The sequence below is a fragment of the Monoraphidium neglectum genome (assembly GCF_000611645.1).
Source record: "Monoraphidium neglectum strain SAG 48.87 unplaced genomic scaffold scaffold01314, whole genome shotgun sequence".
Classification (NCBI taxonomy): Eukaryota; Viridiplantae; Chlorophyta; class Chlorophyceae; order Sphaeropleales; family Selenastraceae; genus Monoraphidium; species Monoraphidium neglectum.
The window spans coordinates 1-15164 of record NW_014012314.1 but is presented as its reverse complement, the minus strand read 5'-3'; the positions used below and the strand labels follow the sequence as shown (position 1 = coordinate 15164).

The 15164-nt window shown below is 64.1% G+C and overlaps 4 protein-coding genes across 4 annotated transcripts; 1 reads left to right on the top strand and 3 right to left on the bottom strand.

Moving 5' to 3' along the window:
• Positions 1-487: 487 nt before the first annotated feature.
• On the bottom strand, positions 488-2388 carry MNEG_7441 (hypothetical protein; the record flags this gene model as incomplete). Its single annotated transcript, XM_014044089.1, has 5 exons — positions 488-865; positions 1014-1152; positions 1451-1721; positions 1897-2043; positions 2254-2388. Coding segments are annotated over 5 exons (1070 nt in total), but the record flags the coding sequence as incomplete, so codon positions are not given.
• A 1448-nt stretch (positions 2389-3836) lies between these two features.
• Positions 3837-4424, bottom strand: MNEG_7440 (hypothetical protein; the record flags this gene model as incomplete). The annotated part of the gene is made up of 1 exon (XM_014044088.1): positions 3837-4424. One exon carries the CDS (start codon positions 4422-4424, stop codon positions 3837-3839), a length of 588 nt encoding a protein of 195 aa, XP_013899542.1.
• A 648-nt stretch (positions 4425-5072) lies between these two features.
• MNEG_7439 (hypothetical protein) lies at positions 5073-6327 on the top strand (the record flags this gene model as incomplete). Its single annotated transcript, XM_014044087.1, has 4 exons — positions 5073-5213; positions 5377-5412; positions 5667-5813; positions 6145-6327. 4 exons carry the CDS (start codon positions 5073-5075, stop codon positions 6325-6327), a joined length of 507 nt encoding a protein of 168 aa, XP_013899541.1.
• Positions 6328-9823: 3496 nt separating this feature from the next.
• MNEG_7438 (Nuclear ribonuclease Z) lies at positions 9824-13865 on the bottom strand (the record flags this gene model as incomplete). The annotated part of the gene is made up of 10 exons (XM_014044086.1): positions 9824-9917; positions 10155-10249; positions 10651-10785; positions 11234-11347; positions 11622-11657; positions 11994-12125; positions 12924-12983; positions 13093-13179; positions 13451-13668; positions 13829-13865. The coding sequence occupies 10 exons, from the start codon at positions 13863-13865 to the stop codon at positions 9824-9826; spliced, it is 1008 nt and encodes a 335-aa protein (XP_013899540.1).
• Positions 13866-15164: the final 1299 nt, after the last annotated feature.

The window sequence follows — 15164 nt, the reverse complement described above, 5'->3', positions numbered from 1 at the left end:
CTCTCGCCTCCCGCTCCAACCGCCGCAGGTCGGGGCTGCTGCCAAGCGCCGCCGCCGGCGGCGACGGCAGCGGCGAGGCAAGCGCCGCGGCCTCCTCGGCCGCCGCCGCGGCCTCCGCGGCCGCCAGCGCCTCCTCGTACACGGCGCGCGCCGCTGCAGACCGCGCGGCGGCCTCCTCGGCCGCGCGCGCGCGGGCGGCGGCGGCGCGGTGGGCTGCGGCCGTCTGGTTGGCGGCGGCCAGGGCGGCGCGCCTGCGGGGAAAGGAGGGGCACGGGGGCCGTTGCGGGCCGCCTTCGTCTGCCTGCCTGCTCGAAGCACCCCGCCGACCCAATTGCTGCGGCAACCATTTAACGGCCCCAAGCAGTAAACGCGGTGCGGCCGTGCTCAAGCCCGCCCCGACACCGATCCTGCAACAGAGCCCTTAGCGACGCGCACGCCCATAAGCACCCCCTGCCACCCGCCACCGCCATCCGCCAGCCCCGCACACCTGAGGTACGCATCCGCCAGCTCAGCGCCCGCCATCAGCAACCAATTCGCGACCGCCACCAGCGCCAGCACGGTCACCACATCACCCGCGCCGCCCGGGAGTGACACCAGCCCGGTCGTCACCGGCAAGCACGCCGCGCGCTGCAGGAAAGTGCCACCGCTGCCGCCGCCGCCGCCGAGGCACCACTCCTGCGCCGGCCGCAGCGCGGCCGCGAGGGCCGCTGTTGTGGCGACGGTGAGCACGGCCGCCAGGGCCTTGGCCGCCGCACCCGGGTCGTGGAGGCGCAGCAGGCGCGCCACCAGGTCGCGGTAGGCCAGCACGTCGGCAAGGCCCAGGGGGCCAGGGGCCGGGGGCGGCATGGCGGCTGATATTGGGGGCCTGCGCGGGGAGGAGAGAGAGTCGGGTGCGCACCAAAGCGGCGGGCTGCTGCCGGCGGGACGCGCCGCCGGCGTCAGCAAAACACCGCTGCTGTAGCGGAGCCGTGCCCCGTGCGCGCCCTCGGCGCCGCCGGCCCCAGCGGTCGCACCTGTGGGCCGCGGCCGCCTCCGCCTCCTCCGAGGGCGCGCCCTCGACGGCGGGCGGCGAGGGGTCGTCTGCCAAGTCTGCCAGCTCGTATTTTTCAGCCAGCAGGCGCCGCAGCACCTGGAATGACGCCCGGATGCCGCCTGGCGGGCGGTGCACGGGCGCGGCGGAGTCCAGAGTCAGGGGTCGTGCGGCGCCTGTCGGTATGCGTGCTGGGCTCGCGCTGCCGAGGTGGCTGCTGTTGAGAACCAGACGTTGGCGGTGAGCCACCTGTGCTGAGGGGCCGGCTTGACCACCGACCCAACACTCCATCACCACCACCACCAGGCTTGACCACCACCACCACCCTCCATCAAAACCACCACGGCTGATCGCCACCACCACGCTCCGCCACCACTAAGTCGAGTGACCCGCGCGTGCTGGGGTCGCTGGCCGCCTCACCGTCCACGCCCTTCGAAATGATGGGCCTCAGCATCCTCGTCAGCGCTGGCGAGAACGCGACCGCGTACACGACGTGCAGCACGCAGCGCCGGGGCCCGCGCGCGGCCAGAGTGGCGCGCGTGAGCACCGCAAATTTGTCGCCGTACATTGCGGTGGTGAAGACCTCCGACTCGACGGCGTAGTGGCTGCCGGGACGGTGCGCCAGCACCCGCATGACCTCGTCGCTGGAGAAGCCCTTGCCCAGGGCGCTGGCTGGCGCGTCGAAGCGCACCTGCGGCGGTGCGCGTGTGCGTGCGCGGGCCGCGGCGTCGGGGGCGTGCAAACCACCCGCCGACGCAGCTGCTGCTGGCGTCCAACCCCAGTGGTTGAGCGCAGCGACCTGCCCCGCCACCAACGGACGCGCGTATGTAAGCTGTGTGTTTACGGCTCGCACATGCAGGGCTCACCTTGCGCATCTTTCCGGCAGCGGGCGCGCCCAACGCCGCTCCGGGTGGCGCCTCCCATGCAAACAGCTCCGCCGGCAGCTCTGCACGCTGCGACACCCACGGCGACTCATGCACGTTGGCGTCATTTCTCAGCCGGTGCAGCTTCTCCTGCAGGAAAGGGGCAGCACATACAGCACGGACGCTGCATCCTTGAGTCACAGCTGATGTGTCCAGGAGGACCAGGCCGGAGCTTACAGGCCCTAGAAATTCAATGTGATGCCTTAGGTCTACTATGCTGGTGCTACGCGCCAGCTCGTGCCGCGCTTGCTGCGCAGGGGCCTCAAATGTGGCATGCGAGCAGCACGACCTCTGGCGCACCTGGAGCTGGCTCTTGGATGCAAAAACATCCGTCCAGACATCATCTACGCTGCCGCCCGAGATGTCTAGGTGCAGCAGGACCTTGCCCGGATCATCAGGGGGCCACTCTGCAACGCTCGGGGGCGTAGGCGCCATCTTTGCAGCTCCAAATGATTGCGTATGACGATCCTTGCCCCTTGACGACTGCTGGGGGTAAGTCAGAAACCGAGCTTGAAACAAGGCTGGTTGAATTCCCTGTTGTACATGCAGCCTGCACCTGCAGTCATCTGCCTGTGGTGCAAGCCGATACGCACATTGGACTGGCAGCACGTCGTATGCATGGAACCTGCCAACCTACGTCACCCAAGGCGGCAGTGCCGTGAGCAGCCTTGACGGGCAGCAGAGCACGGGCAGGGCAACACAGAGCCACGGGTCCCCTTGGCAGTACAGCGCCGCCCTCGTTGCAACCAGCCGCCTGCGCCCTGGCTTGCCGGGCGGAGAGGTGGCTGGATTTGTTTGGTAACCTGGTGCCAAGTTTACTCTATTGCTCCCGCGCTTTGCTCACCAGCGAGCTGCTCAGTGCACCCTTCCGCGTCTGCCACTCTTTGCCAGCTCGACCCATGCCGAATTGCATGTCCCGAGCTGACTGCCTCAAGCTGACTGCCCCAATCCAGTAGGGGCCTTAGCTTGCAAGTGAATCGCAGTTACCAGTGCGTAATCGCATTTTAAAGCTCAAGATTCAAGGGGTTGCCAAAGCACGCGCAACCTGCCTGAACGAAGCACGCGGCAGCGCGACAGGGGCTGCCTGCGAATGGCCTGAGGAGAAGCCTCAGGGTGCGCCAAAGACGACGCCAGGCGCAAGGATATACAGGTGTGCCGACAAAGGCAGTCATTAAGAATGGGTGTCTACGAAAGCGCCTCCCATGCGCGACTCTTGACCCTCCAGGGGTGCTGCGATGCCTCCATGCGCACACAGCCGCCCGCCCCGCACTTCGGCGGGAGAAAAAATTGCTTGTAGCAACCAAGAGCCTGCCTTGCAGCATGCGACGGCCGTGTTGTTGCTACGCCCCGCCTCACAGGGGCCAAACGTGCGCCTCTCAAAAAAATCAGTCAGGGCCTGCGCCATGGGTTTTGCAACACCAGCAGACGGGGGTCAAAAGCTCCGTCGTAGGTGTGAGCCAGCGTGGCGGTTTTGCGTGCGCACAAAGGCGGCAAACGCCCCCAGCGCACTGCTGGTGCCCCGCTGCTCTGCATGAGATACCCGGAACCTGTCATAGCTGACCCGTCGGGGGTTGCTGCGGGGCTGCGGGCTGCATGGGCGTCTTGGCAACGACGTTGCCGTGAGTGAAAGAAAAATCGGTTGGATGCTTGTGAAAGTCGGGTAAGTGTGAACGCCGCTGCTTCACTGTAAGTCGCATGACGGGAGGCCGCCAGTGGTGCCTTAATCCCAGGCGACGATGATGTAAGTTGCAGTGCCACTCCCATCAAAATCAAGGGTGGTGGCGGACTGCAGCTGGCTACCAAACTCAACGACACGAGAGCAAAAAGAATTTGGACCATGCCGCACAGCGCCAGCAGCGTTGGCCACATGGCGCGCGCGCGCCTCATGCAGCCACCTGCGGGCGCGCCGGCGGCGCCGCCGTGAGCACCACGCGCGGGGGCCGCTGCGGCGTCAATGCGAGGCGCCGCCGCAGACGCCCAAGAGAGGGGGCGTTCTCCGGCCCAAGCAGATCTTCAAGGGCCGACAGGTCGGAGGGCGTCAGCGGGCTGGGGGCAAATGACGCCGCAGCCGCGGCGCCCGGCCGACGCACCAGCGCCGCGCCACGGCACTCGGCCGCGGGGTGGCCGTCGGGCGTCACGGCCACAGGGGCGGCCGAGTCCGCGTCCAGGGGGCCGGGCGCGAAGCGAACCGACTTTCGGGCGCCGGACTGAGGCCGCTGCAGCTGCTGCCGCAGCGACGGCTGCGGCGATGGCGGCGGCGACTCTGCTGCTGGCGGCGGCTCCGCTGCGCCTGCTGCATGGCAAGCCCAGCCGTCATACTGGTCGCATGCGCCACGCTGCGTATCAGCAGATGACATTGGCTGCTGCTGCTGCTGCTGCTGCTGCTGCTGCTGCTGCTGCTTGATGGGCGTCGACCACTGGAAGCTGTTGTGGTGGTTGTGATGCGCCGCCGCAGCGGCTGCAAGCCACATGGCCGCGCACGCCTCGTCAGCCTGCCAAGCAAGGCTTCGACGCATGCACGGCTGCAGAAACGCCCTCGCCATCCCGACGCTGGCCGGGACTGCCGGGCCCGTGCGCCGTGCCTTTGGGCGTGTCACGGCGCATCGCTCGCTGTCGGATGACACGCCACCAAGGCCCCCGGCGCCCGCCTCGCGCTTGCCTAGGACCATGGCGTCCCGGAGCCACGTAAAACTAGTTCAATTTCTGATGGGTGCTGCGCGGGAGGCTTTTGCAGCCGCTATTGGCGCCTGGCGACGGCTCCCTCGCAAACCAAGTGTGACCAGCTCGCACGAGCTGTGTAAGGGGTCAGAGACGTATGTGTTGAGCTTGTGAGAATCAGGTGAGATTGAAAATGGAGGGGGAATCAGGTCGTCGCAAGAGTTTCTTTGTGGCCCCTCCCGAAAGGTTTGCGCTCCATGACGCATCACCGCTGCACTTCCGGTGTATTGTGGTGGGACCCCAGCATCTTGACAATCCCCAGAATCGCCTCAACGTCTTCTTGCACGCTAGGGCGCGATCAGCGTCGACAGCCGGACGCCGAAATCCATCATACCCACACCGACACATTGATCAGTATGGCGCTTTGCAGCAGTATGCCATGCAGTATATCACGTCCTTCGATGGCATTGCGTACGTGCCGCACACTGCCGGTGCGGCCAGTAGGTTCGTGCGGCGGCCGCTCGCGATGCTGCATCGTGCGGCAAGCGGCGCCAGCCGAGGGAAAGCCGGGCGCCAGCAAGGTGGACGGCGGCGATGAGGAGGTGCGTTACATGCGCATGCATGTGTGGCAGTTGCCCGCCTGGCCTTCCAGCAGGGTGCAGTGCCTGGACCGTGCCCGACCCACACGCAGCAGCACGGCTGGCTGCGCAGCACCACGGCCGGCGCCTCCAGCCTCCCCTGCCTGTCTCTTTTTTGCTGCATCAGGAGTTTGTTGGACTGCTGCCTGAGGAGGACCAAGAGGTGGGCAGTGCGACGTGTTTTGGATTAGAGCATATCGGAGCGACGCGCTGCAGCGAGCTTCACGCCGGCGCGGCCCCAGGCCCGATAGCGATCAGATGCGCCGCATGCGGCACGCAGGCATGCACGCGGCACGGCAGCACGGCCGCGCCGCGGCGTGGGCTGAAGGGCGCCTCGACGTGCCCTGAGCACGCATGTTGTGCACCGAGCGCATGCACGTGGCCGAACCCGCCGCAAACCCTGCCCCCGGCCCCCAGGTGCCTGGGACATACTTTGACGCCCTGAACCGCAACACCAAGCTTGGCAAGGCGGTGGCGTCGGCAGTGGATGAGCTGGAGCATCTGAACGACATGGTGGGGCGCGGCGGGCCGCGGCAGACGGGCTCGCGTGGCGAAGGCGGGAGGGTCAGCGCCTGGGGTGGCCAAGGGGAGTGGGCCCCTCAGTGCCAGCCGTGCTCGGCGTGAGGCCGCCGGTGGCCTGCGTGCTTCCCAAAGGGCGCCCCTGCGGAGTGAAGTGGTGCAGAGACAGAGGGCGCTCATGTGATGTTATCGACCGTCTCGGTCGAACGCCCAGATGCTGTGCCAGAGCGGCCACGTCTCGCAGCTGCACCCCCTGCTGCCTATGGGCCCTGCCCCTCGTGACATTCCCTCTCTTCCGCACCCCGTTTTTCGCACCACCAATTCCACCACGCCCCGTTCACCCATGGTTCACCCATCCACGACTCGTGCTTGGCAGGAGATGGAGTCGCTTGCTCAGGCCGACCAGTTGCTGCAGAAGCTCGGCCTGAAGGGCAGCCTCTTCGGCGCCGCGGCCGCGCCGCCGCCGCCGAAGAGCAAGAAGGGCAAGGCGGGGCAGGGGGCCGCGGAGGATGACGATGACCTGGACCTGGAACTGCTTGGGGAGGCGGAGGACGCGTGAAGTGCATGCACCGTGCGCGTGCCAGCCGCGAGTGCTGGGTTTTGTGCGGCCGTTTTTGTGTCTGCGGGGCGCAAGGCGCGGCCGCAACGCTGCAGGCCGGCCAAGTAGCTAGGGGTTTTCGTGCGGCCTGTGCTGCTGGGGTTTTTTTGCAAGCTATTTTGTTCATCCCTTATCCACCAAGAAATTAATGCCCAGGCATTTGTAATCAAGCGTCACGCATTCCGTTTGCAGGCCATGGCATGGGCAAGTCTCAGCAAGCAGGCTGGTGGAACCAGGGCGCCGTTTGATTGTGCAAGCCCAACCTCAAAAGCCCGCTGTTAGCCTGCAAGCAACAAGGATCTTGTTGATGAAAGAGGGGGCAGCAAACAGGACGTGCAGGTTGGGGGCAAACCAAGCTGCGGCGACAGTGCATGTGCATGTGCGGTGCTACATTGCATTGAGTCAGGATGGGTGTGCCAAGTCATAGCCCATCACAATTCAGCTGGGCGGACAGCCGAGTGCCAGCAGCGTGAGCAGTAGCCGGGGGTGGCGACACAGCGGGACAGGCGGCACGCAGCGACGACACGAGCCTGTCACCCCGGTTACATGTGTTGCGGGTGCAGATAGGCGCAAAAGGCGAATCACAGGGGTCTCTTCGCCATCACAATACGTGAGCAGCATGGCGCGCGCGATCAGCAGCCGCATCCTCTTGAATCCGCACATTGGGAGGTCTTTGTCGATCTGGTCGCGCGTTCAGGATGCTTTGGGAGTGGACGCACCATCAACCTCGTACAAGGAGGCCACTGACGGTGTGACGGGCCATGCAACACGGCCACATGCATGGACGCCTGCTGTGTACGAAGGACCGATGCCGTCGCCGTGCGCTGGTGCCTCGTTACCATGGATCGCGGTCAGGGCTGACCTGGAGGTGGTCGCGGCTGTTGTGATGTTGCTGATCCGCAGTGGTGGTAATCGACCCGCGGGCAGTGCTGGAGGGCCGCGCGGGCGACGTCAAATCAGTGACTGTGCGCGGGGTGCCGCCGGCGCTCGTGCCGCTGCTGTCCCAGGTGCGCCATCGCCTGACGCGGGGCGTAAACCGCCTGCCTATGCCGCGACAGCGGCGGATGTGGGAAACCGTGTCCCGAATCTCGGTCGCTGAAATGAAGCGCGTCTAATTTCCCATATGAGCCCGGCGCCCGGCATGCTGCGTCTATCAAAAGCACTGGGCCATCGCAATGTTGTCGCCTTCAAGCGATGAGGAGCGTGTGTACTGCAACATCATTTACTTGGGGGACATGAGGCCATCACGGCAGTACACATGCCGCGCAGTAAAGACCCCCTGCCTGCTCCTGCTGACCTGGCGCACAGGGCGTGAACGAGCTGGGGGACATGGACGACCCGATGGACGAGTGGTGGGCGGGAAGATCTGCAGGCACCAGGGGGGGGGTCTGGGGGCACCCTGGGTGCCGGCAGGGCTCGCGGGATGGGCGGGAAATTGGGCAGGGCGGTGAACCAGCAGCAGCAGCAGGCGCCTGCGGGCCCCAGCAACGATCGAGGCCCCTGCGACGCACGCGCGCGCCCTTGCGCGCTGCTCCTCGCCCCGCAGGATATTCGGGGAGCGGGCGGAGATTTTTGAGTACAAGTGTGTCGGCGTGTCCGGCACCAAGTCTGGTGAGGGGCGTTCGGCTGGCGGTTGTTCATGGCAGTCTTCAGGGGCCTCGGCGATCCCGCAGAGGGGGCCTGAGCTGACGGCAGCCCTGGTGGGGGCCAATCCCTTGTTCTCTACCTGACCCCGAGGTTCCCGTTGACACAAAACAGCCTGCAGCCCCGATCGACCCCAACTCCTTCAATTGGAAGCCTCCATTGACTTGCCCCGCAAGACATGCCCACGTGCCCACGTGTACGACACCACACACATAAACACACAAACAGCCCAACACACATACACACATACACACATACACATAAACACACACCTATACCACAAGTACGCAAGAACATACAGATATACACACACACACGCATGTACGCACGCACACAGGTTACACCAGCCTCATAACTGCAGACGCCCTGGAGAAGGCCCAGGGGGGCAGCACCGGGCTGCCGCCCTGGGAGGATTTCAGGGCGCAGCTGGCCGAGGGGACGGCCAAATTCCCATCCAAAAAGCACCCGTTCTTGTTTGCAGGCGAGTCACGTTGCGTGGGCACCGGATGCTGCATGTCTGGGCGCGGTGCACAAGCCGGCATTGCTTGCGGCAGGCGCTGTTGCCTTTGTGGTTCCCGCCTGTCAAACGTTGAGGATTGACTTGCTGCCGTGAATGATGACAATCAACATAGTTATGAGTCGAATGGACACATCCTGCATTTAGCTCCTCTCACTCGTTTCTTTTCATTAAACACACACACACACAAGCACGCACACGCACGCACGCACGCGCACACACACACACACACACACACACACACACACACACACACACACACGTTCGCATGCACGCACACAAAAACACTAAACACACAAAACCCCACGTGCATGACATCACGTCACCAGGCCACATCGTGGAAAGCGCAGAGGCGGCCGTGTACGAGCTGGCGCGCGACGGGCAGACGGTGGGGTTGCTCGTGTCGAGTGAAACCGCCGACGGCGGCGACGACTGACAGCAGAGCACATGCGCGAAAAGCGAGCGTGAAGGGAGGGCGATTGGTGTGGTCACTGTACAGGGCAGGGTTGCGAGCTGAGCAGGAGAGGCTGGTTTGAAAAGGAGCTGCACCTGTGTTGGTTCTGTGATGGGGTCGCCCACTTTGCTGTGCGTGAGTCTTGAGGTCGTGGCTCGGCACGACAGTTGTTTCGATTCTGTTGAGTTGTTGAAAACAAGAGTTCTGACATGGTATGCATGGCCCCGAGGTTGGGTTGGTTTTCGTTTCGTGAGATCCCTGTTGTTCACTTGTTGAGCCTCCTTCACAAGTCCATGCATCTTGACACATCTGGGTTCTCCTATGTTTTGTTTCATTGACTTCACTGACTGATACGTAGCTTTGTCGCCGTCCCGCTGTGAAAGCTTAAGACAGAGAGTCTGGGGATGGGGCCGTCCCTGTCTGGAGCGCAGCAGGCCACATCAGTTTAGAGGGGCCGATCAGCCTTGTATGCTTACACGGGAACCCATCCTGCTGCATTATTGAGCGTTTGTAGTCCAGATCAGACAAGTGAGGAGGTGCAGCAAATCTTGGGGTGCGGGTGCGAAGCCTCAACCGGCCGTGCGACATGACTGCCAGGACCAGGGTGACGGAGGATATTCGAATCTCGAGATGATGCCACATATCATGAAGCAAAGGGGCTCTGGACCGACTGCGTGAAAAACACACAGGACTGGAGTGAAAGGAGTTGTGACCGTTACCAGTCCCAGCCTACCCCCGCACAGCCTGCCTCCCGCCGTTACCACCCAACACTCGCAGCCTGCAGTTGGATGCATTGGTAGGTGGCAGAGAGCCCTGCAAGGGAAACCCTGCAGAAAATTCCATCACGCGAACCCGTTGAGGAAGGGGACGCACTTTGAACGCAGGGAGGGGGGCATGTTGGCCTCTAGCGCCGCCAATATTTGAGCCCGCGTGTACCTGCATGCGGAAGGGGCACAGGTTGAGGATAAGAGCACACATACATGGTTGGCATGTACATGCCCACCCTGGCCAAATGCACCCATCTATGCCGACTCGCACGCAAGCATAGGCACGCACGCGCGCGCGCACACGCACACACACACACACATTGACACACGCGCCCACACACATAGACACACGCGTATACAATGCACACACACGCACGCACGCACGCACGCGCACACACGCACACACCTTGCGCTGAAGTGTATGAGCAGGATGGCCTCGTTGTGGAACTTGTGGGCGTGAGCCACCAGATCAGCCACGTGCATGTGGCCGCGCTCGCGCGCCTGCGCGTTGTGGGGTGCAAGTATCAATGTTTGGTTGCATGGTTGTTTGATTGCTAAATGATGCATTTGGGTACCCGGGACACCGCTTGGTTGCTGGATGGTGTGTCTGCAGGATGCTGCGGGTTTGGCCGTGCGGGTAACAAACTGAGGAACCTGCCCCAGCCAGGCTTGTAGCAAGTGGGTGGCAGGGCTGACACACATACATGTGCACATGTGTGTGTACGAGGAACAAAGAGACACGTGTGTGTTTGCGTATGTGTATGTGTATGTGTGAGCGAGAGAGAGAAAGGGGGGGCGAGGGAGGGACGGGGCACAGGAAGGGAGGCAGAGGAAGGGAGAAAGGAAGGGGGGGAGAGAGAGGAGGAGATCAAAAACCAAAGCAGCGCAGCGCGAGGCCCGACCTGCTCGAAGGACACGGTCTCGTCCACAAACGTGAGCTCCACGATGAGCAGCTTCGCGCGGTACAGGTCAGCGGGGGTGGCTGGATCCTCAAATAGCGCCCCGCTGGTGTCACCTGTGAACGCCACTTCCGGGATCTGCGGTGTGGGCGTTGCGGCGGGAGGCGGCGGGTCGGGTCGGCGGGGTTGCCTGGCGTGGTTCGTTTGTGGCGGGGTGCCGTGGGCTGGTGGGGTTGCACCGTGCCGACTGTGCTGCTGAGATGCGTGCTTTGCACCCACCCAAGCATCCGAACTTGCGGCGGCTCCCTTCTCAATGGAGCATGCCACAGCTGTGGCCCCAGCCACATCACTCTTCCCTGCATGCGCCAACGCACGTGGGCGCTCACACGCATACATACTTGCGCGTGTGCGTGCGGACAAACAGTCCATCTCCCTCTCTTATACATAGATGCGAGCATGCGCTCACATGTGCCACCCCAACCACACCTGCATGCACACACACACACACACACACACACACACACACACGCGCGCGCGCGCGCGCCCGAAGCCACACAGTCCTGGACACCCCGCACCCTGCCCCCACCTGATACGTGTCTGTCACCTCCTGCCCCGCGGCCCTGAGCGCCCTGATCTCCTCCTGGCTGCGCCCCACCAGCTCCGCCTTGAGCTTCTTGCGGTAGCTGTAAAGCAGGTAGCCCTGCGCAAGGGGTTCGACGGGGGTTCGAATCCCCAACATTATGTGTTATTCTCCAGATTGGTCATGTCATGTTGTTTATGCTGTGGTGGTAGGGTCAAATGGGCTGCAGTTCGCTTGAAGAATGTCAACGCGCTACAAGCAGGCAGGCAGGCAGGCACGCAGGCAGGCAGGCAGGCAGGCAGGCAGGCACGCAGGCCAGCGGCCTCAGACCCAGGCAAAATCGGCCCGAGCTCGCCTGCGATGGGATGGTGTGGGCTGTCGGGAATGGCCGCACGATGTGGCCCGATGGCAGCGTGATCTCCTCGCCCGTCTGGCGCAGAGGGGAGCGGGCAGAACAGCGCGGCCGTGCGCGTGTTGGACGGCCGGGATCACCGGGAGAGCGGTCAAAATCAGGGATTGAGGGGAGCGGTCGAGGTCCTCTTGTCGGCTGACGCCCGCGCCGGGTGCGTGCCTCTCACCCTGCCTGCAACGCTTGCGGCACCCCTCTCAACCGAGCAACACCCCCGGCGCGACTTGCGGGCGAGGCGCCGCGTTCGCAGGACGAGCACAGGGCACGCCCCACGACAGGGCGACCCCCAGGCCCGCCAGCACTCCAGGGGGTAGGGATGCCTGCCCTGTGAACGGCGCCCTTCCCCCGCTGCTGCACCTGCAGCGGCGTGATGTCGTACATCAAGGGGGGCGAGCCGCCTTCCAGGTCCTTGCAGAGCGCCAGCAGCTGGTGCAGCCGGTCCACGTAGTGGGGGTGCACCACGTAGCGCGCAGGGTCCATGCCCAACAGCTGCCTGCGGGGGGTTTTGAAGGCGGTTTTTGTGCGTGCGTGTGTGTGTGTGTGTGTGTGTGTGTGTGGTGGTGGGGGTGTGGTGCGAGGATAGTGATTGGTGTGTGGGTGGTGCATGCTGGCGCCGCAGCGCGGCCGTTTTGTTTGGTCGGTGCCCCGAGGGCAGGTTTCCTATTGCCGCGAGGGTATGGTCACGGTTTGCTGGGTCATCCAGTAGGGGCACGTCAGTGCGGCCGCGCGACGCAGCGCAAGGGAGATGGAACGTGCAACAATGGCAAGTGGCGCGCGACTGCGCTTTGGCGGGTGGGCCCCATCGTTCGGCAGAGAGGGCGGCTGAGCACCTGCCCGAAGCTGCCTGCCCCGTCAGCGCGGCCGGCCGCGAGCGCGCGCGCGCCCCTGCGGCTCTCGCCTGCTGGTTGCGTGGCAGGGCAGGCCTCCTATGTGGTCGAGGTGGCCGTGGGTGATGAGCACAGTCTGCTGATACACGGACCGCTGCAGGGGGCCGCAGTGGCAGCGCGACGCAAGGGGGCGGCAGGGCAGGGGTACAGTGTGTGTGGGGGGGTGGGAAAGGGGATCTCATGATGGCATGGAGGCGGCATGTGCCAGAAATTATCGCGAGCAAGGCCCCGTCGGCTGTCGCAACCTGTGTGCTAGGACTCGCCTGCAAGGCGAGGCCGCTCCCTGGCCCTGTGCAGCCCAAAACCTGAGGCGGCCGATTAACATCAAACAACGCGCGGGCACCCCGGACAGCACATCGCGCGCGGCCCGGTGGCCGCTTGTCTTCCTGCAAACGCTCACCTGTGGGCAGCGGCCGACGTCAAATGCGACCCTCAGGCGCGGCAGGATGATGCAGGTCTCCTGCGGACGACACAAGGTGAAAGGGATCGCGGGCCGGCGGGTGCTGTTGCGGGCTGGGGTGTTGGGAGGGGGGTTGCAGCATGCGAGCGTGCGAATGCACCACTTGCACCTGCACGCAGGCGGGTGCGGCGGCGGCGAGCGTCGCCTGGAAGCTGCGCGGCGCTGGCGGATGCAGCGAGGCTGGCCGCGTGTTGTTCTATGTGTTTGGAGGTGCATCGCGTCGCTTAGCGGGCACCCTTGCAGCGCACGCTGCAAGGGTGCGACTGCATGCGACAGCATGCCTTCATGTTCCACACTCACTCACAGACACACACGTATGCAAGTGCAAGCAGCTTGAGACTTTCGCACAAACGACTACATACACCTACGCACGTCTGACTGCTGCTCAGTCCACCCAAATAACTGCGGCACACCACCACCACCATGACAACAACAACTCAAGGTTGCAGCCCCTACGCCACGCCCACCTGCCCAGCAATGGACACCCCCTCCACATCGTGGCCGCACAGGTGCAGCCCCAGCTGCCGCGCCCCCGCCGCCTGGGCAGCTTCCGGGGTGTCCAGCTGCTGTGAGACCAGCTGCCCGACCGCCGACGCGGACGCGCCGCCTGCTGACGACGACGCCGGCCCCAGCGCAGGGGCCGCCGCCGCCTCCGCGATCTCTGCTCTGATCTCGGCCGCCTTGTCTGTCGCAGGGGTGCGTTTGAATCATGATGGGCGGGACGAAGGGCGTGACGCTCTCGGTTTTGGGGGCCAGGCGGCGGGTTGTGCACATAGCGGCCATGCGACACGATTGCGATGTGCTATGGGAGCGCCCCGTTCTTTCGCAGCTGCTGAGAGGCTCACCCTTCACTTTGTCCACCAGCCTGCTGAAGCCCTGCATGTTGGCCACTACCGCACTGTTGCGGCCGGGGCCGCTGGTGGTGGCTCTGCTTCGCCTGCTGCTGCCGCTGCAGGCCCGTGGCGCGCCACTGCCGCTGCAGCTGCTGTTGCTGCTGCTCCTTGGGTGGCGATCGCGACCGCGGAGCACGCCGGCTGACCTTGAAGGTTGACGTGGCACTCGATGACGCATGCACGATTCAATCAGAGGCTCAAGGTCGCCAGCACGCTGACAGGTCACCACGCGAGATCGGGTCGGCGTTGACAGATGAGCGACAGCTGGGAGGATCAGGCCGAGTATAAGATCAGTAGTAATCTTCTTACCAGGGCCTCTGCTGATAATCGATGCATGCCTGTGCGCCACACGGGAAGATGCCCCGGTGCCGTCCGAGTGACTGCAGACCAGGATGAGCAGCGTGCGCTGCACAGTCCCTGCAAGGTGTGACCGGCCGGCTAAGCCGCCAGCTGTCCAAGGCATGCATCGCTGTGCTGCCGCACAGGAGTAGCGAGAGTCGCCTGTGACCACACACACTGTGCGTGTGCGGGGGGGGGGGCACAAATTAAGCTTGCCATTATGGAAGGCTGATGGCACACAGGCAGAAGCCGCGCTGATCCTTGCCTTGCGACACATATGAGGATGTGATCACCAACTCGTGACCTGCTGTTACAAATTGCTATGCAGGCAACACGGCAAGCTCACTAGAAAGGCCATGTGGCAGGTGCAAACAACGCGTAGAGTGCGGGTCGTCTGTTGTGTGGGAGGCCACGGCGGCATGCCTGCCCTGCCACTACCGACATCAGCACACGCTGACTGGCGTTGAGCTCAATTTGGCGCTTGGAAAAGCGCATTGCTTTGTTTGTAAGTGCGCAAGGTCGTCCTGCTTCAGAATCTGCGCTGTGGTGCGCCTCACAAACACGCACCCCACCCAAGACCGAATAGACATGTGATGCGCAGGAATGCCTGCAGCATTCTCCACCAATTCACAATGTCCCCTGCCCCGACGCGCCCCGCCCCGCTGCCCTGCCTTGTCCTGCCCTGCCCTCTCCTATACTATTCTACCCTGCAGCGCCCGTCCATGCACTGACTAAGCTCAAGCCCCGCAACCCCTGCCTGACCAGACACAAGCGTGTTTGTACAACTAACGCCCCGTGCGCGTCGACAGCAGGGTCGCCCCTGCCCCCTACCGCGCCGGCACCCCCAGGCTGCGTGCTGATGGCAGCCGCGGCGACGCCAGCGCCGCCGCGGGGATCAACAGCCTATCATCTGACAGCACGCCTGCCGGCGGCAGCCGCAGCCCGCCCC